This window comes from Xenopus tropicalis, chromosome 9 (assembly GCF_000004195.4).
Source record: "Xenopus tropicalis strain Nigerian chromosome 9, UCB_Xtro_10.0, whole genome shotgun sequence".
Lineage (NCBI taxonomy): Eukaryota > Metazoa > Chordata > Amphibia > Anura > Pipidae > Xenopus > Xenopus tropicalis.
This window is the reverse complement of record NC_030685.2, coordinates 47856528-47882135: the sequence shown is the minus strand read 5'-3', so window position 1 is coordinate 47882135 and position 25608 is coordinate 47856528. Positions and strand designations below refer to the sequence as shown.

The window sequence follows — 25608 nt, the reverse complement described above, 5'->3', positions numbered from 1 at the left end:
CGCAGTGCCTGTCTGTGCACCCTGGCCTGCGCAGTGCCTGTCTGTGCACCCTGGCCTGCGCAGTGCCTGTCTGTGCACCCTGGCCTGCGCAGTGCCTGTCTGTGCACCCTGGCCTGCGCAGTGCCTGTCTGTGCACCCTGGCCTGCGCAGTGCCTGTCTGTGCACCCTGGCCTGCGCAGTGCCTGTCTGTGCACCCTGGCCTGCGCAGTGCCTGTCTGTGCACCCTGGCCTGCGCAGTGCCTGTCTGTGCACCCTGGCCTGCGCAGTGCCTGTCTGTGCACCCTGGCCTGCGCAGTGCCTGTCTGTGCACCCTGGCCTGTGCAGTGCCTGTCTGTGCAGACACAGGACTGAGCAGAGGCCAATTGATTTGCTGATTCTCCGCCTTATACACAGGCTGAGAATTAGCTCCATGTATCACTAGCTTGAAAATAATACAACAGACTGTGGCTTCTAAAACTACTGGTTAATGCAAAAAGAAGAAAAACTTATTTTACTAGTCGAAGTCCACACTGACACCATCTCTTAACTTTTGAAAGAAGCCAATGACCTCCCTAAACAGAAACTGATCTATATAGCAAGAGGATGTCCTTCTAACAAATCCTATTAATTAACAGGCTTAATTATTTATATTGTTACTCTTTTTCTACTTTTTATATTATTTATAACCCCATTCTTTTTGTTGCTGTTTAGATTTTATTTATTTTTTTCAATTTTTATAGACTCAAGTATTTGAAAAGCCAGATACAGCCATTTTTATGGTAACCACACCTTGTCAGTGGAAATTAATAATCCTGTACCTGTAATATTGATTTTTGAAGATTATAGTTTATGGAATGATTCTATATGTTTATTCTATAAGTGTTCTTTAAAGAGATACTGACACCAGAAATTAACACTTTTTTTTACATCTAGCATAACATTGTCCGTGCATGCTATTTATAATTTTGCCTTAAAGTGGACCTGTCACCCAGACTTAAAAAGCTGTATAATAAAAGTCCTTTTCAAATTAAACATGAAACCCAAAATAATTTTTTTATTACCACATCCATATCCATTATAAAAGCATTTTAAAATCCCAGCTGTCAATCATATAATGCCTGCCCCGCCTCTATGCCTTAGGCATAGAGGTGGGGCAGACAGTTACTTTCACTTTCAATTCAGAACTTCTTAGATGTTGCTGCTCTCCTCACATTTCCTGTCCCTCCTCACCAAGTAATTGTGTAACCAGTGCATGGGCATGAGCATCAGGTCCCCCCATACTGGCAGAGAAACAAGATATTGTCAGGATGCAATGCCTGCTTTGATAACAGTGTCCACAAAATGGCCCCTGCCTGCTTGCTGCAATTGTGAATTCCAAGGCTGAAGAAAATAAGATTAAAATAATTTATATAGTGTAAGTAAAGTTTATTTTGCTTGCCAAACACAATAGAAAACAATTTGAAATTATTTCTTAAGGTGACAGGTCCGCTTTAAAAGTATTTGTCCAATGTTTGTACATTGCCTATCTGATCCCCCATGTTCCTCTATAAGGGGGCTGCCATATTTGTCTGTTAGCATTAGAAGCTATAACTGACAGGCTGAGAAGGGACAGTCAGGTTGGCAAAACAGTCAGGTTTAGGAACTTCAAGTAACAATTACTTATAATAGCAAACTTAGCAGCAAAAAACAATCAACATGAGCTATAGGTAACTTTTCATGTACATTCATATTTTGATGAGTAGTTTTTTGGTGTCAGTATCACTTACTATAAGTAGTAATATAAATCTGTAAATATAAATGTTGTTGTACCTAGAGCTGTGGTAACTTTTTACTGTAGAAAAGTAAGAGGGGTTCATCTGAATTCCATTTAGGGGGGCGATTTGGGGATAATGCCTACAAATCAATACATCTGTCAGCCCAGTCTGACGTTTGGTTCCAGTGATATTTAGGTTGAAAACATTTTGCTTCTAGATATTACTTGAACTGAATGACGTATACTCCCATAGTTTGCTAATGGTGCTCCTGACTTAGATGGTTTCCAGGAGCCTTGAACTGAAAACTAACCAAATTTTATTTCATTTACAGAGCAAAGTAACAGCTGGTGCTGTGATTTTGTTGGCAGCTACCACAAAAACAAAGCCACAAATTGCTGTTTTTCTGAGGATGGCTCTCTTTTGGCAGTTAGCTTTGATGAGATCATCACTGTTTGGGAGTCTAGCACATGGGATCTTAAACAAACATTCTGCCAACCACCTGGAAAAATAAGGTAAGAAAAAAGCCTCTTATTTCTCTCATCTCAAAGTCTCTCATCTTTAAATACATGCAGATACCACAAGACACAGTGACAAATTTCATGCATACTTTTTCAAGTAAGAAGAATTTTTAAAGGCAAAGGAAGTCATAGACTAATGTAACAGTGCAGCTTAGGGTTTTTCCATCTCTGAGTTTGTGATTAAAATATCTGAAATTGACCCTCCTGTAGCCTAGATAAAGTCAGTACAAGCGCTTCATGTATGGTGTAGTGAGGATCATTTTAACTGCCCAGTGTACGTGTGTGAAACAAAGCATGTGACACATTTCTACTGCCTTAGTACTTTTCCTCCATGTGTAATAAAAGGCACTAACTCCCATATGTGATGAAAGGCACAAAGTTTGTCCAGTACCAGTAACCCATAGCAACCAATAAGATGTTTGCATTTAAACTTTTACGTGACTAAAAAATTTTACCTGCTGATTGGTTGCTATGGGTTACTGCTCCTGAGCAAAGTTAGTGCCTTTAATTATATAACTGTGTAAATTTGCCCTGCTGCAGTAATCCATAGCAACCAATAAAATCCTTTAAACAGGTGAGCAGTAAATGCTAGCTGTTGGTTAACTGGTATAGGTGCCAGCACCTGTGCAAACAATTTTTTTTTATTATTACAAAACCCAATTAGAGAATAGTGATGCGTTATAAACCACTCTGTTATACCACCAGCTCGGGTGTGTATTAAAGGGGTGAAAATTGGTTTCAAGTAGAACTTGGATTGCTTTTTAGTAGGAATGCACCGAATCCCGGTGAACCAAATCCTAATTAGCATAAATTAGCATATGCTAAGTAGCATTCAGAAAGGGTTAACCTACTTTTTAGCAAGTCAAAAATCCAGGATTTACTGCGTTTATGTACCTTTTTAATATAAGCCCAACTGAAAGAACATATATCAGATATATATGGACCTCTAAAAGATTATGCTCTAGCATGGTCAAGATCTCCTTTTTATATGCTATCCTTTCTGAACTGCACTTTTAATTTAAAGAAGGAAAGGCTAAGTCACTTTGGGGTGCCAAAATGTTAGGCACCCCCAAGTGACTTAAATCGCTTACCTTGTACCCCGGGCTGGTGTCCCTGTTAGGAGAAAACCACACCAGCCTGGGGTACCTGTAGCGAGTGTTTCCTCTTCCTTGTTCGCGCGCATGCGCAGTAGAGTGAAAACTTAAACAAAAAAGTCAAATTTTCACTCTACTGCACATGCGCCAGCCCAGGGTTTTTGACACAGAAGGAAGAGCTCGCCGAAGGTCCCTAACATTTTGGCACCCCCAAGTGACTTAGCCTTTCCCTCTCCTTTAAAAGTTAATTTAGTTTAACTTGTAAAGGGACAATCCCATCATTTCACAATGAGGTCAAGATCTTACCTTGCTTTATTGGTTTATAGTGTTTCTGACCATACTACCATAAAAGAATATGAGGGCTGTAATTGCATCAGCAGTAATTGCTTTCTTTTTTTGATGCTACCCTCTTGTATTGCTACATATCACATCAGGTGAATTGTAGGCTTCTTGCCATTACTAGTGATAATTGTGCTTTATGTGTTGTAAATTGTTGAATCAAGATTGAAATTCCTTGTTTTTTTCAATTGGCAGGAATCTCTGCTTTGGAAGAATGAGTTGCTCTAAATATCTTGTTGCTTCTACGAATGATGGCTTTATATACTGCTGGAACCTGCTGACATGTGCATGTAAGAATTTTTGAAATTTTTTTTTGAAATTTTGAGTAGTACAGGTATAGCACCCTTTATTCAGAATGCTTGGGACCAAGGGTATTCCAGATAAGGGGTCTTTCCGTAATTTGGATCTTCATACCTTGTCTAGTGAAAAATCAATAAAACATTAATTAAACCCAATAGGATTTTTTTGCATCCAGTAAGGATTAATGATATCTTAGTTAGGATCAAATACAAAGCACTGTTTTATTTTTACAGAGAAAAAAGAGATCAATTTTAAAAATCTGAATTATTGGATTAAAATGGAGTCTATGGGAGACAGGCTTTCTGTAATTTGTAGCTTTCTGGATATCCCATACCTGTATATCCTTTCCTAAAGGGGTTCTGTCATGATGCTTATGTTGTACTTTTTAGTTCTAAATTACACTGTTTACATAGCAAATAATTCACTCAACTATTTAAAATGTTATTTTTGAACCAACAAATGTAGTATTTTACTTTAAATATTGGTGTGTAGGCAGCCATCTCAGTGCATTGTGCCTGATTCTGAGCTTTCAGAAGGAGCCAGCACTACACATTAGAACTGCTTTCAGATAACCTATTATCCTACTTCCACGAAAATGGTCATGAGCCAGACTTGGATATTTTACTATTAGGTGCTATTCTCATATATGCCACTTTTAGCAATACAGGTGTCAGAGAGCTGCTATCTTGCTACTTTCCCATAGTTCTGCTGACCAGCTGCTGGGGAAAAAGGGAGAGTACAAGTCACATGGCTGTTGCTACCTGGGAAATCAAGAATATGGCTATGTAAAATTTCTAAATTTAAAAATGGATTTCAATGCAGGGTTTTGCTTTAGAAGCTCTATTAACTGATGAAATTCCTTTTCATCAGCAAGAAATTGACGTTGGTGTTAAAAAGGCCTACATATCGCTTTATCGGTTTTCTGAAGTCGCATGAAGTTTCCTCCAACAAGAAACTGTGCAGAAAATTAAGCAACTCGTATACCTTTGCACAAACCATTCACTTTATTGCCGGTGGAAAGCCATTTTGGGGGGATTAGTTGCCTGTGATAGCAGAGATTTAGTCGCAAGTGACTAATCTCCCTGACATCAGTAGCTTTCCTTTTCCTTTAGGATGAGGCAGTATATTACTAATAGATTAGCCATAATAGTGCAAGCTAGAACGCTATATTCATTCTGTAGAGTACTTTACCATACCTGAGTAAACAGCCCTAGAAGCTCTCTCTATTTAAGATAGCAGCTGCCATATTAGCTTGGTGGGACTTCACTTCCCTCACCTGCCTGTCTCTATCTCATAGCTGTCAGCTCCGATTACAGCAGGAAGGGGAGAAGGGAGGGAGAGAGAGAAGCAAGCTTTGCAGGAATGTTGCCTGGGGCACAGTTTTGCTGAGAGAGGAAATATGATACTAAAGCCCATGTGTACACATAAGGAAAGAAATGTGGTGTTTCTTTTCACAGAGGAACTGCAGCACTGTGGAATTTCAGCAGCTATCTGGTTGCTAGGGTCCAAATTACCTTAGTAACCAGGGTGTGGTTTGAATGAGATGAAGATATATGAATAGGAGAGGACCTGAATAGAAAAATAAGTTATACAAGGTAACCATATCAATAAAACTGTAGCCTCACAAAGCAATAGTTGTTTGGCTGCCAGGGTCAGTGGGAAGCCAGGGGATTTCCCACCAATCCAAAATGGGCACTTACTCTGGCTAGGCAGGTGCAGGGATTGAACCCTTTTTGCCATAGAGGTATAATTTGCAGGGAGGCTTTTTAAATGATCCCCAAGTTTCACGCTATGTTCACAGGATCTGTTAGCTAATATGTAGTCCAAAATATATGTATATCATGTATGTGCTTAAGCATGCACATGTATGAACCAACTATAGCTATTGTATGGCAATACAACAATTTGCAACATAAATACAAGTACTTTGGATTATTAATCTAACATATTAGTTAAATTGTTAGTCCTTGTCTGCTGATATGAACTTACTTTAATTACTTTTCTTTTCAATAATAAAGCACTAATTTAATAGGCTATTCTTAGTTTATAAAAAAAGTCAGTTTGTTCAGAGTTCCCTATGTGCCTATAAACAAACAAACAAACAAACCTTTCCCTTTTCTAAACGGCCTTTAGACTAATGTGGGAGATTAGTCGGCCACTTAGTTTTTCTTAAGTGGCACAAAGTTGCCTGTAGGAGGAAACCCCGCGTAGGCCGTTCCACCGGCAATTCCGAGGGAATCGGGCAGTCTAGTTACCCAAGGTAGCAGAGATGTATCAGGGGCAACTAATCTCCCTGTGGGGCCATAGCCTTAGGATGACGTCCAACAAGGAGACTAGTTGCCTGCAGGTAAAATCGCTGGTACCTTGGGCACCTAATCTCAACAAACTGCCTTCCCACCGGCAATAAAGGGAATCGCTATGCGTCGCTTTGTTTTTCGTGCAAAGTTCCCTGCTGCAGGCAATATGCGTAAGATGAAGCGACACATATGCTTTTCCACTGGCAATTCACTTTATTGCTGGTGGAAAGGCATTTCGGGAGATTAGTCGCCCACTGTAGCTGAGATTAACCATGGTCGACTAATCTCCTTGTGGGCCATGAGCCTTAAAGGAGAAGGAAAGGCTAAGTCACTTGGGGGTGCCACAATGTTAGTCACCCCCAAGTGACTTAAATTGCTTACCTTTTACCCAACACTGGTAAAGAAATTGTCAAACGCCATTATAATTTATATAAATATGCTGCTAGCCATGGGGTAGCCATTCAAGCTAAATAGGGCAAACGAATTTCATAGCACATAATAGGTAAGCTGTTGTGAATCCATTGGGTTTAGTTCTAAACACAGGAAGATAAAAAGGGCCAAATGTTATCATCCTAAGAATTAAATACCCAAGCGTTACTGTGGAACACTCACATGACTTCATTAAGCAATATAACTTGAATAGTCATTTTAGGCAAAAAAATAGCCGTGCTAAAACATTTATCACATGCCATAATCATTTGGTATACTTTTTCCATTAAATACTGTGTTGGTCTCCTTCATAACTTTGCAGTAGGCTTCCCTTATGCACTGTGGCATTGTGGATTACTTGAAAAAGATGCTTGTTTTGGAAAGTCTTCCTATTGGACCAGCATTTCTGTACAACAGAGTAATTGTAAAACAGCTGTGTTAGAGGAAAAAAACACAGCATAGCCAACATTTTCAGTCATGCTGGCACATTTTCTTGCATAAACATGGTCTTGGTTTTGAATATTGTTGTCTTTATCCTACCTGCCAAGTTATTTAACAGACTGCTTCATTATCACTGTTTTGTAGTAGTTGCCTATATTGTCTGCATTTGATGCCCTTCACCCAGTTTAAAAACGGTATCCATAGTGATGATGTACATTTTGTTCTGCAAGTATTTGCACATGATAAGCCCAGTTACACTTATTATCCTGACTGATGTTTTGGTGATTGTCAAAACAAATCTGTTTTATTCTTGTGTTAGAGAAATACACAAGTTTTAAGGGAAAATATACCGTTGATTTTCACATAAGCTTATTCAGTTGGACTTATGCAGAAAATGTGCATAAAACCCTTTCAGAACCTCCAGATATAAGTAGTTTTATTTTTATTTTACATTTATTTTACATTTTATTTTTGCACACAGTCCCTGATTCCACAGATCATGATATTCTGTCTGTCTTCCATAAAGATCTAGCACTTAAGCTGGCCAAACACAGGTATGAAAGCTGCTGAGTCCCCCCAGACCTAGTCCACAGCCCAACAACAGCCAACCAATATGTGGCTAAAAAACAGGCAAATTTAAAAATCTCATTGCACAAGGACTGCAACAGTGAATTGATGCTGTATACTTCCAACAGGCCTCCATAGGGCTGCTATGTGATCTACTTGTTGGCCGCTGAGCCGCTGAGTGGATCAGCCAAGAGCATCTGTGCTCTCCTGTGTGTGTTCTTGTTGCTAAGTATTGCTAAAAAAAAATTATGAGAAACTCTATCTGCCAGCAACTTCTCTGGAGTCTACAGCTAATATGTGGCAATTAATGTGACAACCTGTAGCCTCATTCAGTTAAAGTGAAATTTAAAGCAAAGTGTTACACCAGAATGATTCCAGTCACTAACCTGAGGCCCCCAGGTTAGGTTCTGCAGGGAATGCCATTGGTGTTTATTTTTACTTCCCAATGATCCTCTGTGCCTCCCTGGATTTATGAACTAAGCGTGCCTTCATTTGGTGCAGGGATCATTGACAACAGTATTCTCTGCAGAACCTATTAATAGGGAAACACCAATAATACTCTAAGGACATTGCACTGATAAATATAATTTGATGTAATGCGTGGGCTGCATTTATGTTAAGACCTCCATGCATGGAACAAGCATACCGGCATGTCAGCAAATGCCTTTAACACATTTATTACAGAACGACGTGCACAGGCTTTCAGGGAATATTCCCTTCTTCAGGTGCAATGCACATTGCATTAGGGCATAACCAGAATAAATACAACCCTGATTGACGCCTCCCAGTAAATCTGGATTTTCTGATTCTTTATGTTGTATAGGCATGTCCCACATCTACATTGGGTGCAGAGAAATATTCCAATTGTTGTGGAAAGAGACTTCTAACAAACTTTTGTTTAATAATTTGGAGCATTGGTTGTTAGTCCTTAGCTGTTCAAGTTTTGGATTGTAGGTTTCTATATTAGGTACCTGGTATAATAGTTGTTTTTGTCTGTGCTGTAGAAGATGTATACTTGTATCCATGTGAATCCAATTAATGTTGGTTGGTTCCTTGTAATGGTTGTTAGTTTTTTGTTTTGTTTTTTTTTTTTACATTTCAGATGAATGGAAAGCTGTTTCTTTCCAAGGTGTGCTGGGCAGTCTGTCTTCTTGTATAATGATGTCTGCATTGCTTGATCCTTAATTTGTACAATGAAATACAATACATTTTAAAGGGCTTAAAGGCAGTCCAGTGAAGCAGAATGTCTTAGTTTTACTGAAATAGGCCAAAGATTTAGTGTGGAAGGTGGAACAGAAGTTTTGCATACTGTGTTGTCATTTTACTTCCCTTAGCGGCCCCTGTTCTCTGATAATAAGTGCATTGCAAAACAATAGTGTGATAATTATTAAAACAAAAAATGTTTTAGCTTTCTGAATATAATGTTTTTCCTGCAGTCTTCTGGTAAATCCTTGTTTTAAGTACTGTGAAAATTGCCTCCGAGCATGCAGTTTAAAGTATTTTTTTTTTTTTGTAACTTATATTTTTTATTGAGTTTAACAATGCTGATTATACAGCAAATGGAATTAGAGAATAAACACATATGTTACAGCAATGCAGTGCAGCAGTAAAATAGAAATATTGAGAAAATATTTGAATGGTGTTTAGTTATTTGCATTGATATATTCCACAATATCAAAATTTCAAAGCAGAAAAAATAATGAAATACAGGTTAAGGAGATACGCCTAAAGGATTTAGAAAAATTTGTCTTGGCTGACAAACAATTGCCAGGGTGTCCAGATTTTGAGAAAGTTAGGGGGTTCTGTTGGTTATCTTAGCGATTCCAGCCTCAAATACCTTTTGTCTCCTCTCTCTGTTTAATTTCAGTTAATGTTGGGGGAAGTGGGGTTTTCTACTTTGCAGCTATGGAGATGTGGGTAGCTGTTAGAATATGATTAATTGCTGGTCCTTGGGAGTGGTTTGCCTAACAAAAAAGTGGTTATATCTGGCAATACAGGGTCCCGTAATACCTTGCCCAGTAAAACTTAAATGTCTGACCATAGTGGGGATGCAGTTTAAAGTATTTTATCTCCCAAGTCATAAGCTATTAACATAAAGCATAAAATAAATAAGAATGCTAGGGATCTTTTGAACAGTTTAAATACGAACGTTTAGAGGACTACTTAATATGGCATTTAGAAATGAACAATGTAACTACCATAGAACCTGGATCACATGGTCTGCTGCATGGAAGTTCCCGCTACAACTTTGCCACCTGCTCACTTTTATGCTGTGGTGGGGAGGATATAGGGCCTGAGAGTGTGTGCTGGACCCTACCAAAGAGTTTTTGTGGGGTGCGAATCAACATCACTGCATATGAATGTTCTTGCCTGACACTACTGCAGACCCAACTCAGTGTCTGTGTTTTGCATGTTGTAAGTGACCGTGCTTTGATCTCGAAAAAAATATGCAATCTGACCAATCCACAATGAATAAATGTCTTTCTACTCCAAACTACATAATGAGTAAAAAAAAAAAAACACAAATACAAAAAAAACTATATTGTTATCCGATATAGGTATGATCTCTACAATACTTCTGTATTTGTGTTTATTTTTGCCAGAGCTAACAAAGCTTTTCACAGCATCTTATTTCCCACATCCTTTTGTATAAAGATAAAACATTTATATAATGAAGCCAGCGATCTTTTGAACAGGTTGTTGGATAGTTTTCTATATGCATCGAAATATCAATGTGGGCGATAGAGGTTCCAAAATGAAATTAATGCACAATTTGTACAGGTAAAAACAATGAATCAAGGACAGTTCTTCCAGAGAAACATACCAGCAGAAAGATAATAGAAACCTGCATAAAACGCATTAAAGTAAAAATGTTAAAATCTGAATATCAATCTCTTTCAGTGGAATGGAGAGCCCAGTTAGATGCTGCAGTTCTGCAACCTGACCCTCTTTCAGAAAACATTGCTGTGATTTCATGTCCTAAAGGAAGCTCAAACTGTAAGTGACAAGTAGTTATATTATAGAGAATTTTAAATGAAGGGCTTCAAGAATAGCAACAAGAAGTAAATTCAGGCATGGTACCTATTATCCTGAATGCATGAGACATTGTGTTTTCCAGATAACAGATCTTTCCATGATGAAGCAAATAAGCTTCCATTAAGGGAGCAAATAGGCTTACGCCTTCTAAAAATATTTAAGCATTACACAAGTACAGTGAGATTGTTTTGCCATAAGAAAAGATTTTGTCACTATACTGAAAGTCAAGTTTAAAAGAAAACTAAACCTTAAAGGGGTTGTAATTTGAAAATGAAATATTTAGTATAAGCCCTTATCTTGTGTATGTAAGAAACTTTCTAATTATAATCAGTTACAAATGTTGTGATGTTTTAAGTTTCTAATTTCATCATGCGTGGATTGATTGGTCATTAAGAATCGATTAAGCTGCCCTGTTGAATCCACTTTTCTGACACATTTAATTTTATGCATAATGGTTTCTGTCAGCCCCTGTGGTTTTGATCATAGGGATCAGTTAAGTGTCACAGACACTTACTCAAAACATGGGCTAAAGATCCAAAATCGACAGCGTCTAGGACCAACTCTATACCATTTCTAGCCATATTCGTTTTCAAGCTTTAGTTTTCATTTAGGGTGCTGTCTAATTGCATTAAAGTGAATTACCAAAAAATAATTTAATTGTGTTGGTACAGAAGCATAAATAGCTTTGAATACAGTATCTATGTATAAATATACCTGCATGTTGGAACATATGATAGTATCTAATCTGTGTATACTAGGCATGTATTTAAATTTGCCCAGTTGTTTGTGGCGGGAATGATGGCAGCAGCTTCTATTTAAACCCAAAATGAATGTCAGCTATGCCAAGAGTGGCCCTGGGGAAGCTGTTCTACGGCTGATTATATGCTCCTTATACATTTTGCAAAGTGTGGTATTCAGGAGGGCCTTCCATTCCAGGATTCTATAACTATGTGCTTGTGGACATAAGGTCTGTTAGGAAGTGAATTAATTAATGCGCTTATTGACTGAGTTTATAAAAATGCTGGTTTCTGGTAATGTAGACTACTTAAATATATATGTATTTTTTTTCCACTCAGTGTTTCTGTTCCAGCCCACTGATCCCAGACCATTTTATGCACATAAGAATGTTTGCCGGGAAAAGGTGCAGTGGGCTGTGTTTGTGCCAAAGGAGATACCAGAATTTGTAAATTCAGAAAGCCACCAGTGGCTGAACAAATCTCAACTTTATTTCCTCACAGAAAATCAGGTAAATTGTTTTGTTGATTGGCTATATTTTTTGTGGGAGTAAATTTATTAGGCCAGTAGCCCTGCTCATGAGCACTTTAGCTGAATATTTAATGTAGTTGATATCTGTTCCTATATTAAAGACGAGACACCTTATTTTGGCATTAGTTGTGCCAGCTGTATTTAGAAATTGGCTACTGTAATCATTCATTAAGAATACCACCTAATAACTAGGTGATAATTTTGCCTTTCAGGATCTATTGACTTTCAGCTCAAAATCTACAGAAGAAAGACTGACACCTTTAAGCAAACAGGTAATACTTTATGCAGCTTGTAAAGTTTGAATTTTCACCTAAAACTGGTTCCTTTTTTCTTCCTGCTGACTAAATCATTTTGAACTTAGGAGCAGCTTGTAAAAATTGTAATAAAAAGCATATTATGTCTTTAATGGGTTCAATTCAACTTTACATATAAAACTTTGAACCTAATAACTGGGAAACAGAAAGATTGAATTGTATCCATTAAAGGAAAAGTAACACAATTTTTTTACATTGCAAATATACATTTTATACACTTTAGCTAACATATATAACAGACCGAAATTTAAGTATGATAAGTGGTTATTGAATAAAAATCATTACCTTGGCTATATAGGGCACAGCTAAAAAAGGCGACGTGGCGACTTCCTGTTAAAACCGGAAGTTAGTTTCCTGCATTTTCGAGTGTTGGGAGACTGCTTTAAAATTTATTTATAGGTTTTTTTTTTTGTACTGGTTAGGGAGAGGGTTGGGAGACGGAGGACCTCTTATCTCCTGCTCTGTTTGTATTTCTGTGTGAGCGCAGCGCACTTCTGATATTGTACGGGGAGAGGGAGGGTGAAGCTGCCCGGAAGTGTGTCAAACTAAGTGCTGCAGCCTGAGCCCTGAGAATACCTGGTAATGGTCCTTATTTAAAATCTACTTATGCTATTAACATTTCTGTATTTTAAATATGCTAATAAAAGTATGTAGAAGGCATAGGTTTAATGTAAAAAATTTGTGTTACTGGTCCTTTAAAGACAATATATAGTGTATATATACTATAAATTATATCCTTATAAACAATGTGTTCCTACATCAGAATTCACCATTAATAACATAAATAGCGCATCTGGCTGCTGCTCTTTTTAAGCAGCCTTCCTTAATACACATGACACGGTCACTCTCCTATCTCACTCCCTCTCAGGCATTGGTAGATCTTTCCTTCTCACAGGTTTCACTCCCCCTGCCCCTCCCTTTCTGGTTCTTCTCTCCCTGTCTCTTCCGCTGTGTCTCCTGTCTTGCTCCCCCTGTCAAGTTGCTGTAACTGTGTGGTATGGCATCACTTCCCGCTCCCTCTGGGGTTTTGCTCCCCCTCCCTCTCTAGTCCTGCTCTCTCCAGTTACGCTGTCTCTGGTCTCGCTTCAGCTTTCAAAGATATTGAACTCTGCAGTCTCAGATCCCTCTCTCTAAGGATCTTGCTCCCACTGCCCATCCTCCCTCTCTGGTCTAGAGTTTGGCTCCATACCTTACCTCTCTCAATCTCAGATTTCTTAAACCTGCAGCAGAGTTTCAAGTGGCGCACTGCATACAGAAACTGTAAATGATAATGCACCCCATTCATAAATTTCTAAAAATACTATGTATAAGCCGATCGGAATATAAGCCAAGGTACCTAATTTTACCTGGAAAAACTGGAAAAACTTATTGACTCGAGTATAAGCCTATGGTGGGAAATGCAGCAGCTACTGCTAAGTTTTTATTTTTTAACTGTCAGGCAAGTTTGGGAAGGCTAAGGAAGCTGCCATATTAAGTATCAAGTACTTGCCATCCTGCTGTGTGCACTCCCATCGCAATGCAGCATGTCTCCTAGCACAACTGACAGCAAAGCTTCTACTTGTGAGAGTGCATCAGGGTAGACTTGCAGTTTGTGTATGGAGAAGCAATCAATCGCATTTGTGCTGTGTGCGCTCACATCATATGAAGCCGTGCTGTGTGAGCTCCCATCGTATTTGCACTGTGTGCGCTCCCATCATGTTTGGGCTGTATGTGCTTCCTTCGCATGAAGCCTCGCGAGTGCACGTACGTGCCACAAGGAAAATATGTGCAAATGCTTGGCCAGAATGGCAGCAGCTTCTGTGGAACTACACATCCCAGGACTATGTAGGCAGGAGGGGAACATGAGCCGAGCCAGGAGCAAGTGGGCCAGATAACTCTTCCCAAGGGCAGTTATACCCTCACTGTAGCCGCAAATTCAGTGGGCGGAGCTAGATGAGAACAAGTGACACCGGGCGACCCACACAGCGCCGCAATCTCTTCCGGGGCACTGAGTGAGCTTGCCGGTTGCTGGAGCTCACAGTCCCCTCTGCCTGCAGCGGCCGGAGAGAGAGGTGCAGGGCACTGAGGATTCTATCACCAGTGGTGGGTCTGCAGCGAGTGCACGCACGGGGGGGGTGGGGGGGTGGGTGTTTGGTTGTGCGAATTACAAATCCATATACTAGAGTATAAGCCGAGGGTCACTTTTTCAGCACATTTTTGGTGCTGAAAAACTCTGCTTATACTTGAGTATATACGGTATATATATATATATATATATATATATATATATATATATATATATATATAAATTGGTGCATATTATATATTCTGTCTCTTTCATTACAGTTGGCAGTGGAAGAAAGTTTGCCTGTTACACCTTTTCACCTGCTGCTATGTAAAAAAAGGCAGGAAGAGCAAGAGAAGCTAGATGTGCAGTTAGTGAAAGCAGCCCCCAGCTTCCATAGAGTTTATCAAGACTCTGCAATAAGAGAGGTAAGTATCCTGAAGATCCTGAAAACTTTTGTTTTTATTTTAATTAAATAATTTAAATATTCAAAAATGTTTGCTTTATTTATCAATTAAATACAAGTCTGCTTTAGCTTGAGATTTTTGTCTACAAGTATGTGTGCATACAGTATGGTTTTTTTTTTTTCACTTTAATATCAGTCACACACCATTAGGCTACACACACTGCATTATGGCATATTTCTGACTTTATTCTAAAAGTAATTTCAGGCTTAAACTTGACATTTCTACATTTGTAACATTCATTTTTTTTCTAAACCACTGCAAAAGCCCTCATTCCACTGCCTGCTTTCCTCATGTCCATAATGGACAGTTGTATGAAAAGTCCTACTAATGGGATTGCTGTTTTCTTTTTTTTTTTTTTCCCTCTCAGTTCATTAATTCAGGAATTATTTTTTTTTATTTATTTTTTTTTAACCTCAAAATTTATACAAAATTCCCTCGGCTGCTTTTTCTCAAAATCTGTAAAGTTCTTGGCACTCGCCCTTTATCCCAACTCCCTGTTTTTATTTCTGTTTTACCAGTTACACTTTTCCAAATATTACTAGATGAATAGAGTTAAATGTTAATGTATCCATGAACTGTGCATCCCAGTGGGAGTATAGCCAGAGGATACAGCTACACAATGCAGGATGATACCTGACTGGATAGCATTGAGTTAATTTAATAATCTGATTTATATTGTAATTCTTTTAGGTTCTTCATACACCAGCTCACGTTCTGCCATCTGCATCAGTATTGTGCACCATATTTGTGAATTCGTTGTTGATCAGCAGAAAAAGCCAAAGGTACTTTTTTTTTTTTTTCTTCTCTTTAACCTTTATATGGCCAAAAATGGGAAAAAAACTACTCCATGTACATCTAGTTATTTATTTATTGCTACCTTATACTTTAGTTCTCCTTTAAAGGAATTAATAGAATCTGCCGTGACAGCATCAACATCACCCACACCATCCAGAACAGTTTTTGTTCTCTCATCTTTCTATGTAAATTTATATGTATGTATCAGTCTTTAATGTCCTCTTTAATCAGAATACAGAGGGATTTTTGTAAAGTATGTTTACACTTTTGCCAAGTATATGACTCTGTAGTATCAGGGTCACAGTTCAGAGTGTTGTGTTCTGTGGGGTCTTGTGTTAGACAGAGCTTGCTGCTGTTGGAGATTCTGGATAAAAACAAGGGGATGCTATTTGAATAAGATAACATAGCACATATGTAGTCCTTGTGTGGGAGGTGAGTGGGGTTAGGGGGAGATGGAATAAGATTAATTTTGACAGATGAAGAGAAATAATGGCTTATAGGGATACAAATTAATGGAATATCAAGGGTAAGGGATGAGTGCATGGGAAGTTTGTTGGTAAAGGAAATATGGGAATGGGAGAAATGCAGAGGAGTGTGATTCATGGGAAGTGGTTTGTAGGCGGTGGGGGGGGGGGGAGAGAGACTCTCTGCTTAGATGCACAAAGCTTTGAGTAGTTTATGTAGGTTTTATAATCTAGTTATTTGTTCATGTTTTTCCCTACAGCACAGAGGAATTAAAAGACGAGGAAATGGAAAGTGAACATTTAGAAGGTGACTCCACAGATGAAACCGAGGAAGTGGAAAGCCAAAATACATTTCCCTCAGCATTTTCATTAGATGTTTCTGGTATATTGCCTAAAGTCCAAGAAAAGGAGTTGAGAAAAATACGAAGGACTGATTACAGCTGGTTATCTTCATTGTAGGGCTGTCATGTTACAACTTGGTCTTTGTTTTTATATTGTTATGCAGAGGTCTGTAATCATTATAAATATATTGCTAAAAATATTTTGATTTTTTTATCTGTCACACGCAGAGGTTCTTTTACTAGTGTCTTTCTGCCAACTGAGAAACCACTGGTTTCTGTGCATTCCAGTACTTTCCAGAATTGGAATCCATCGGTCACTTCAAAACTGTCAAGTCAGTGCATACACATTCAGGGTGAAAGGGTGCCGAATCAGTGATTTCTATTATTGAAACCTCTGCATATGTCATTAGTCTTGAATGAATGGCAAGGGAATGAAAAGGCAAGCTTTATTAGATTCTCTCCATATCCAGACATCCAATTGTCATAAAAATAGACATGCTCCCTAAAGCAATTGCATCAATCATTTACTAAACCCTGCTATTTATTACGGTCACTAACCTTGTTCCTAGGCCTGTGCTTCTATCAGAGGCTGGCCAAGTCGACCAGGCAACCCATGTGGGTTGCCTGGCCGACTTGCCTACCCCTAGTTTCACACCTGGCTTCTCTTTACTGAAAAACACACAATCCTGTTTTAGGATTATTTGTGAATGATAAGCTCCATTCTAATAAGCAGTGGCTGGTTGAAGCAGCAAGCACCTGTAAATGGACTGCGGTTCGTCCCCTTTATAGGAACTGTGAAGTTCTCTTGACCGGTAGATATAATACTGTATATAGTTTCAAAAACAGATTCAACAACTAATAGCAAGTAAGAAAATAAGTTTGCTCTTATTAAGACAGTGTGCCCCAAGGACCAGTATAATGGCTTTGGGGAGAATCCTTTTCTTTTCAGAAGGAAACTGGAAACAACTTAAGATCTTTCATTTAAGCAAATGTTAGAACTTTATGAGCTCTTTTTTCACTAATTTGTCACAGTGAATGTATCATCAATATTATTCTAATTTACCCGTAAAACATGATGGATGTGGTGTCAGTGCTTTATTATGTATGGCTTGTTCTGTAACTGGCTTGCACATTTATGCTGATAATTAAATGGCTCCATAATGAGAATTTTTTTTACTCTGAGTAATTCTGGCTTTCTATATACAAAAGTTTTTGCCTTTTCTACAAAAAGCATCTCATACAGCCCCAACCCACTGCATACATAATAAAGGATAAAGGACTTTCTGGATTGTACCTTTTCATGGCACAGATAACCGTTGAGGATGAGAAGCATTTTTTCCAATTTTATGTAACATGTAATTGTGTGCATTTTTAATGATGATCTAATGGTAATTAAATTGCCCTGTACATTTTTAGTGGTATATATATTTGAAAATACTACTTTGAGCTATCTGATTACTTTTTTCTTTTCCAATCATTAATAGCAATGATATTTAAAAGCAAGAGTAGTGTTCCAACAAATATTTTAAGGATTAATAGCCCATTCACTGTTTAGAATGTCACACTATATTTGTAGTCATTTTAAGAACATCTTATTATAGTGTTAAGTTTAGCCCCCATCAAATGCTTCTTTTTGAACAAATAAGAGGTACATGTATATAGTACATACTAGGTATTTTATAGATACTGAAATTAAGTTGTGATTGAAATTTGTGATTGAAAACAATAGGAGGTAAGTGTACCCTCTATTCTCTGCCAGTAACAGCATTTGTACTGTTCCACACAGATTTAGTCTCTCTTAGTGATAAACTTATTTAGCCAGAAATGAATTTGCCACAAACTTCTGCATTTCACCATCAACATCATGAAAAGCTATCTGTGAAAAAACACTTATAGACCCCAGTGTATCTTGCACAGAAATGGTCGCTGCAGGAAAAGTCAGTGTATTTTGCATGAAAAAAGGTGAGAAAGGTGCTGGGAAAAAATACCAATTTACTAAAATGCGTTGTGCCGTTTCCTAAATTTTTCAGAGAAGTGTAAAAGGGACTAGTAATAAGCGAATCTGCACTCTTTTAGGCTTTGGCAATTTGCAGCAAAGACTTTTAGTGCTGGTAAGCAAACGCATCATTGCACAACACCCTTCAGTTGTACCTTGTATCTTCTACATAAAGTATGTTGAATAATGTACAATTATGCAGGTAATAATTGTTCTAAATATATTCTAAAAGTGAATTTTCTTTTAACTTATATTTAAAAATGTTTTGTTTAAAAGGCATACCAAGTAGTGCAGCATTTCCACAGATGCAAGCAGTCTGTGTGCAGGCATTCTGCTGTGTCTGCAGCTGTTGAAACAGGAAATGGAAATGATTTTTTTCCTGACCAGATAGTAATAGGTAAAAGTTCAGGCTGAAAAAATGCGCACATTGCTTTTAAACTTTGCTTTAATGGTTTGCTTTTTACCTTTTGCTTTTTTCATTTTTTTTTACATGTAAAATATAAGTTTACTTACTTGAGGTTTAAAGCAAAAATCACTAAGCTTAAAGGACATGTAAAGCCTACATTTACCTACAATGTATATCAGTTGGGCATTTCTTCCCCCACCGAAATGGCATTCATTTTTACTGCATATATCCCCTCTGTTTCCTAGCACCATCACGTTTTCCTAAAGCAAATAGCAGCTTTCACCCGGTGGCCATTTTCCCTCTGATACATAATCAGATACATTTAAATCTGCATACAGTATTAACACACACAGACCCTTATTCAGCATACATTTCATAAAGAATACAGGCCTTGATAAAAGTTCTGCTTTGTTTGAGCACTATAATGGTAAAGCTGAGCACAGGAGAAAAAAAATCTACACTATGGCAGTATGGTCAATTTAGTCAGAAGTCAATTAACCTGCCTGTATGTTTTTGGAGTGTGGGAGTAAACCAGAGTATCAAGAGGAAACCCACACAAACACAGGGGGAAAATAAAAACTCCTTGCAGATATTGGAAGCGATAGTGGGGTTGTTTATTGCACCACAATGGACAAAGTATTTTCCACAAATTACATATATCATGAGACCAGGCAACACAATTGCCATGCTGTATATTATATAGATTTAGTGATTTTTGTTTCATCCTAGAGCTCACTGAGGCATGTTGATCCCTCCGCAGCTGCTTAGGGTTGCCACTTCAATCGTTACGTGGAAATAAATAATCTGCCCAACCAGATCTCTTCCCCCCCCCAAAAAAAAAAAGAAAATGGCATGAAATACCTGAAGACAAAGACAGGAGATTGTTTTCACACACCCAAATGAATATATTTAGGACATTAAGACATTTTCTAAATGAAGCTACTAAAAATGCCCTGTGGACAAGACAGGGATTGTTTGTATATTGCACTGTATTCACACTGGCCAATTGCGTTAGTCATCCCTGGTGTGGTCGGTCCTACAATCGGTGTAATCTGATTTGTGAAGAATTCTATACCTTTTCTAAGCAATTTCTGTAGCCTAAAATATTACTTTCAAACGATTGGTTTTTTTTTTTGTTGGATGCCTGACAGAAGTTGTTACAACATGGACCTAGTCACTGCTTCTTTATAAACTATAGCAAATAGCGAAGTTGTGCTCACCACTTAATTTTAAATTATTAAGTGGGGTGCAATAAGGGTATGACAACAAAATGCGCACCCTCCTTGCAGTCTTATTTAATAATTTAAATCACAATACCAAATTTTCAAACAAAATCAAAAGAAAAACCCATGCAATCCCCCCCCATGCAGAAATTCCAGATACTTATTGAAATAGCAGATTCAGCACTATAAAATGTAACTTTTAGTGGTCTGAATTAAATACAGCTATTCACCTGGTGTCCCCAAAAATGGTTTGCTAACTCTATATTGTACAGTTGCTCACACTACAATCACATCCACCACTGGTAAAATACCAGTACAATTTAGTACACTACTTCGAGCATTGTCTAAGGCACTGGCTTTCAGTATAGCCTTAAATTCAAAGTGATTTGTCAAATTGTGAATTTTGAGCTTACCATAACCACGGTAAAATATCCCCATCTTCACATTCTATTCATTCCAGTTCTCTATTCACCATTTGATAAATACACCACCTATATGAATGACTAGAGAGTGGGGGAATTTTACTGCCCCCCTAGTAACATGAGCAAATATAACAACATTGAGTGGCATAAATGTAATACTTTTAGTGACTATATACTAATATTACAACACAAGCTTTCTGTACTCTTTAATATTTTTTAATATTCTTTTACAGTTAGCCAAAGGTTAATTTTTCTCTACTGATCTACTGGCTAACATGATAAAATACTTGTTTTGAAACTTTGCGTGACAATTTTGTTACCTATATTGACTACTTCTGGTCTGGGTAAAAATTTATATTTAATATAATTTTTTAAAAGTGAATAGAACTGCTTTTATTACAATCCTCAATTTTAAAAACATCTTAATTTGAAGAAATTAAACAACTTATATACACAGGGGTAATTGATCAACACTGGGCAAATTTGCCCATGGGCAGTAACCCATGGGAGCAAATCAAATTGTTGCATTCATTGTTCTACCAGCAGAGGTCTGAAAAAAAACTCTTGATTGGTTGCTATGGGCTACTGCCCACAGGCAAATTTGTCCAGGATGAATAAATGAGCCCCACTTTGTTGGCGGGCTAAAACATATCTTTCATAAAACTAATGTCTCTTTTTACTGTACGTGAGATATGGCACATAGGTGTTCTAACTTCAGAGCAGTCACTGCTTGTGTAGCACATTCCATCTTATTACAAACCAGCACTTAGCATTTTTATATGCTGAACTTTTCCCAGCAATTAGGGCTTTGAAAATTACTGAATGTTCTACTTTAACTAGGTAGTTTTATAGTTTGAAAATGTCTCTAATCACTATAACTGTTTTAGTACTGCGTTTTCAAGTTCCAAAAATATTCTAAATATCACATTGTAGACATTGAGATCTCTGTATTTTCTGTCAGTTCACAACTACACTTATTCAGGGAGGTAATATACAAGTCTTGGTATTCTGAAGATTTTATTCTGTGTAACCACTCGGTTTACAAAGGACAAGGAAACTGAAACCCAATAATAGTTTCCCAGAACAACTATTACAGGTCCTTCTCAAAAAATTAGCATATTGTGATAAAGTTCATTATTTTCTGTAATGTACTGATAAACATTAGACTTTCATATATTTTAGATTCATTACACACAACTGAAGTAGTTCAAGCCTTTTATTGTTTTAATATTGATGATTGTGGCATACAGCTCATGAAAACCCAAAATTCCTATCTCAAAAAATTAGCATATCATGAAAAGGTTCTCTAAACGAGCTATTAACCTAATCATCTGAATCAACTAATTAACTCTAAACACCTGCAAAAGATTCCTGAGGCTTTTAAAAACTCCCAGCCTGGTTCATTACTCAAAACCGCAATCATGGGTAAGACTGCCGACCTGACTGCTGTCCAGAAGGCCATCATTGACACCCTCAAGCAAGAGGGTAAGATACAGAAAGAAATTTCTGAACGAATAGGCTGTTCCCAGAGTGCTGTATCAAGGCACCTCAGTGGGAAGTCTGTGGGAAGGAAAAAGTGTGGCAGAAAACGCTGCGCAACGAGAAGAGGTGACCGGGGCCTGAGGAAGATTGTGGAGAAGGACCGATTCCAGACCTTGGGGGACCTGCGGAAGCAGTGGACTGAAATGGCGTGTGCAGGAAATGGGCTACAGGTGCCGCATTCCCCAGGTCAAGCCACTTTTGAACCAGAAACAGTGGCAGAAGCGCCTGACCTGGGCTACAGAGAAGCAGCGCTGGACTGTTGCTCAGTGGTCCAAAGTAATTTTTTCGGATGAAAGCAAATTTTGCATGTCATTCGGAAATCAAGGTGCCAGAGTCTGGAGGAAGACTGGGGAGAGGGAAATGCCAAAATGTCTGCAGTCCAGTGTCAAGTACCCACAGTCAGTGATGGTCTGGGGTGCCATGTCAGCTGCTGGTGTTGGTCCACAGTGTTTTATCAAGGGCAGGGTCAATGCAGCTAGCTATCAGGAGATTTTGGAGCACTTCATGCTTCCATCTGCTGAAAAGCTTTATGGAGATGAAGATTTCATTTTTCAGCACGACCTGGCACCTGCTCACAGTGCCAAAACCACTGGTAAATGGTTTACTGACCATGGTATTACTGTGCTCAATTGGCCTGCCAACTCTCCTGACCTGAACCCCATAGAGAATCTGTGGGATATTGTGAAGAGAAAGTTGAGAGACACAAGACCCAACACTCTGGATGAGCTTAAGGCCGCTATTGAAGCACCCTGGGCCTCCATAACACCTCAGCAGTGCCACGCCGCATTGAAGCAGTCATTTCTGCAAAAGGATTCCCGACCAAGTATTGAGTGCATAACTGAACATAATTATTTGAAGGTTGATTTTTTTTGTATTAAAAACACTTTTATTGGTCGGATGAAATATGCTAATTTTTTGAGATAGGAATTTGGGGTTTTCATGAGCTGTATGCCACAATCATCAATATTAAAACAATAAAAGGCTTGAACTACTTCAGTTGTGTGTAATGAATCTAAAATATATGAAAGTCTAATGTTTATCAGTACATTACAGAAAATAATGAACTTTATCACAATATGCAAATTTTTTGAGAAGGACCTGTATAATACTGTATAAAAATACCGTATAAATGGCCTCTGGATCTCTTTAGCCACTTGAGACAGGTTAGTCTAGATTTGCTGATGTAGAATTCCAAATGAAATCTATAACAAGCTATCCGGTATGATGTGAATTCTTGAAAATAGGCATACTATCAAAAAATACTAAACTAAGCTATTGTATTTTTTATTTTCTCTGGAATATGTCAATGTGAACTGCTGATTAGCTGCTAAGCAGCATGCTGTAATAGTCAAATAATATTTTATCAGTGAAATATTGCAATTTTTCCATTTGCAATGTCTGTTTTCAGCACACTAAACATTTTTATTATTTTTTTTTGTTAGTTGTGCTGATTCATGCATCAGATGCAAGCACTTTTAAAAAAAATAGCATATAATTGTGAAGGATGTGAAACCATAGTGTAGGATATCCCATGCAAATGTAACAAGCTTTACAAAATTTTTGCTGATCTTTCGCTTTCTATAGCCTTTTCATTTGTGTGGGGGGTATTCTTATTTTGCTCTCTTTTTCTAACTATTTAATGTTTACTCCTAAACACACCTTGTATTCTCATTCACAAATATGATATAGGTAGGCCATCCCATTTGACCCTTCTGGTTTAGGGCTCTAATCTTGATGTTCTCCAGAATCATGTGTAAAGATAATTTACTCTGGCTCATTTTGTAAATGACTAATTTTTTATTTTACAGTATTTTCACACTCTCTTTCTGTCTTTTTTTTGTTGTGGGGAAAGTAGGAGAAGAAGCTGAACAAATCACCTTTATTATATTGCTTTAGAAATAATACGCTGAGTTGTAAAGAAAAATGTAGACGTTATTAGAAATATTAGAACACAATATTGGTAGAAATAATATTAAATTTGCAAATAATATATTAAGCAAAATTAAAAAAATATTAAATGTACATGCACTTGGTAAAATGTACTTATTGTGTTCCAGTCGTTCCAGTGCTTGTCATGCTGCCCTATAAAACTGCCATTTGTTATTATCAATAATAATTTATGACTTTTTATCAAGGTCTTTCAACTAACAACGGTTCCTTTCCCAACTTAGATTGACATTTATAGGTAGCAGATTAGTAGAGGAATGGCCTCATTAATCACCCTTTCAGAGACTACTTTTTGATGAATATTTTACAGATATATGTTTAAAATAAGAATTTCTTTACTATAAAATTAGTGATTGCTTATTCCATATTTGCTGTGTGAAAAAATGTGATCTTGCTGAAACTTGATGAATCAGCTGAACTTAGTCAGGAGAAACTGCTCAGTCATGCCCTTGTTTCTGCTGATCTGTGAGAACAGCCACGATTCAATATATATATTTATTGCCTCACTGTAAAAAGCTATTTAAAGAAACCAAGATTTTAAACATTGTATATTTATGCATGTCTTTATAGGGAAAGATAAGTAGGCCTATCTTTTTACCATAACTTTTACAGTGACGCTGACAAATGCAATAATAATTCCTAGATATTCCATAACAGAACAGCAGCACAATACTAGGAGCACAACATTGCTTTTTTTACCATATATTTTCTTGGTCTGGGGGACTGTTCGAGGCAGGTTGTTTTATTATCCACTGTGCTGTCGGGCATTAGATAGCAGCACCGATCCCAGAAACATCTGAGTCTATACTGCTGTAATACATGAACCCATAATCACTAAAAAGCAATCTTATAAATATGTTACCCTGCATAGTGAATACAGCTTTAAAAAAATACATAGTTAAGAAACCTTTCTTTAACATCGCTGTCCAACATCTGTGGTACTAAGGGCTGGAATTTTTCTTGCCTACATAGTTACATAGGGTTGAAAAAAGACCAGAGTCCATAAAGTTCAACCCTTTCAAGTAAACTCAACACACACAAACCTATACTTACCAATCTATACTATCACACACATTATATATATATATATATATATATATAAAACCACTAATACTAACAGTAGATATTAGTATCACAATAGCCTTGGATACTATGTTTGTTCAAGAACTCATCCAGGCCCCTCTTAAAGGACAAGGAAAGGTTAATGTAAATTAAAAGTAAGTCTAAAGGCATTCATTTTAAGGACTTACTGCATATCTAAATTCCCAGATCCCTGCTTGCTTCTCTGAGATATGGTGCTGGCGGGGGGGGGTCTCCTTCCAGACCCAGAAGCTGCGCAGGCTCATGCCATGCCCTGAAGGTATTTGCTGAGAGAAGAAAGTCTAAAACAGATGGTCAGGTGTACAGAAGTGTATGTATGTATAACTTTATTTATAAAGCGCCACAAGGGTACTCAGCGCTGTACAATCTTACAGAATACAAAATTACACACAGGGAGGACAAGTGATATACCGTATTTTTCGGACCATAAGACGCACTTTTTTTCCCCCAGAAGTGGGGGGAAAAAGTCCCTGCGTCTTATGGTCCGAATATAGCCTACCGATATACTTTAAAAAAATGTTTTTAC

General features: G+C 37.7%; 1 protein-coding gene across 1 annotated transcript in view; it reads left to right on the top strand.

Moving 5' to 3' along the window:
- Positions 1 to 17612, top strand: part of wdr75 (WD repeat domain 75) — a 43969-nt gene extending 26357 nt beyond the window's left edge. The window contains exons 14-21 of the mRNA NM_001045788.1: positions 2065 to 2245; positions 3880 to 3974; positions 10620 to 10715; positions 11831 to 12000; positions 12233 to 12292; positions 14660 to 14806; positions 15536 to 15627; positions 16365 to 17612. Coding sequence (NP_001039253.1) covers positions 2065 to 2245; positions 3880 to 3974; positions 10620 to 10715; positions 11831 to 12000; positions 12233 to 12292; positions 14660 to 14806; positions 15536 to 15627; positions 16365 to 16563 — 1040 coding nt within the window. The 3' untranslated portion in view covers positions 16564 to 17612. The remainder of the gene's footprint in view (positions 1 to 2064; positions 2246 to 3879; positions 3975 to 10619; positions 10716 to 11830; positions 12001 to 12232; positions 12293 to 14659; positions 14807 to 15535; positions 15628 to 16364) is intronic.
- Positions 17613 to 25608: the final 7996 nt, after the last annotated feature.